This window comes from Wasmannia auropunctata, unplaced genomic scaffold (genome assembly GCF_000956235.1).
Source record: "Wasmannia auropunctata unplaced genomic scaffold, wasmannia.A_1.0 LD326520.1, whole genome shotgun sequence".
Lineage (NCBI taxonomy): Eukaryota > Metazoa > Arthropoda > Insecta > Hymenoptera > Formicidae > Wasmannia > Wasmannia auropunctata.
The window spans coordinates 1-1,256 of NW_012036370.1; the positions used below are offsets into that span (position 1 = coordinate 1).

Here is a 1,256-nt window from a genome sequence, read left to right on the forward strand (position 1 = left end):
TTTTAGTGACACCATTATTTTAACATGATAGTCAAAGTCAAATATTAAAATATCTTACGCTGCAAAATGTGGCCATTGTAACAGGAGACACTTTCCCAACAGTGAGATAGATTGGTTTAGAACCTCTTGTCATTAAAAAGAATAAATTTTCTACAATTTTCGAATTTAGAGTGTACCATTTGTTGCTATATGCTGCATAATATATTTTATTGCACTTGAAAATATTAAAAATATTTTTAGATTAATATAATTATTGTACACATTGTTTGTAGATTTAAATAACAATTAGTCATTATCATAATATAGCTTATAGAATTAATTAAGCAATATTAAATGTACACAAAAATAATTAAGGAATTTAATTATAAATTTATTTACATGTATATACAACTAACCTGGGTCATTAATATTTCACCCAGAACGCAATATAGGCACATATTTACAAATATATTGAAAACGACGGTCACAAAAAACATTAAGTGAGTGAATGACATATCATTTTCTTCATCAAATAGCTATAATTAATTTTTGAAATAATTGAAAAAACAATTTTTAAATAACATTAATTTATAATTTTTACTATACCATGTAAATATAGCAATATTTTATTACAAGTTGTTATACAAAATGTTAAATACTTACACTAATTATCTGAAATCCATAAAATGCAAAGAGAATCGTAAAATATATAAATAAGGAGAGAAATATTAGATTAAATGAATCTTCAATAACATTAATAGCCCTATAAAAGATATTTAATATACTAAATACATTTTACCACAAATATTTATATAGATTTCATTTTGTACATATTCTTTTATAAATAACACACCTGAGCAAACGGATATGTTTTGCTATGCAACATTTTAGCACTTCGTCATAATTTTTATATTTGTCTAAATGTGCCAAACGATTCTCGAGAATGTCTAATTGGCCGCATATATGAAAAACCAATAGACTAAGAAAATTATCTATTCCAGTGTAGGCCATCATGGCAATTGGTATGCAAATGATTTGACTAATAAATGTCAGTTCGTATTGCGGGCTCTTTGTTATGTCATAAATGTAATGGGTTTGTACAACCATTGGTCTTCCTGGATCAGTAATGTTGGGAGTCAGTCTGATTGATATTCCAAAAACAGGCAATGCTGAGATAAAAAACCATGCAACTGCCATTGCGGAATAGGAGCAAATAATAATTATACGTGCAGTCTGCGCTCTTCGAATCATTATACTTCTCTCTTGATCACTTTTTA

At 27.1% G+C, this 1,256-nt stretch overlaps 1 protein-coding gene across 1 annotated transcript; it reads right to left on the reverse strand.

Moving 5' to 3' along the window:
- Nucleotides 1–58: 58 nt before the first annotated feature.
- Nucleotides 59–1,230, reverse strand: LOC105460206 (odorant receptor 13a-like; the record flags this gene model as incomplete). The annotated part of the gene is made up of 4 exons (XM_011706643.1): nt 833–1,230; nt 643–742; nt 396–515; nt 59–214 (listed from the first exon to the last, which is right to left on the reverse strand). Coding segments are annotated over exons 1-4 (774 nt in total), but the record flags the coding sequence as incomplete, so codon positions are not given.
- Nucleotides 1,231–1,256: the final 26 nt, after the last annotated feature.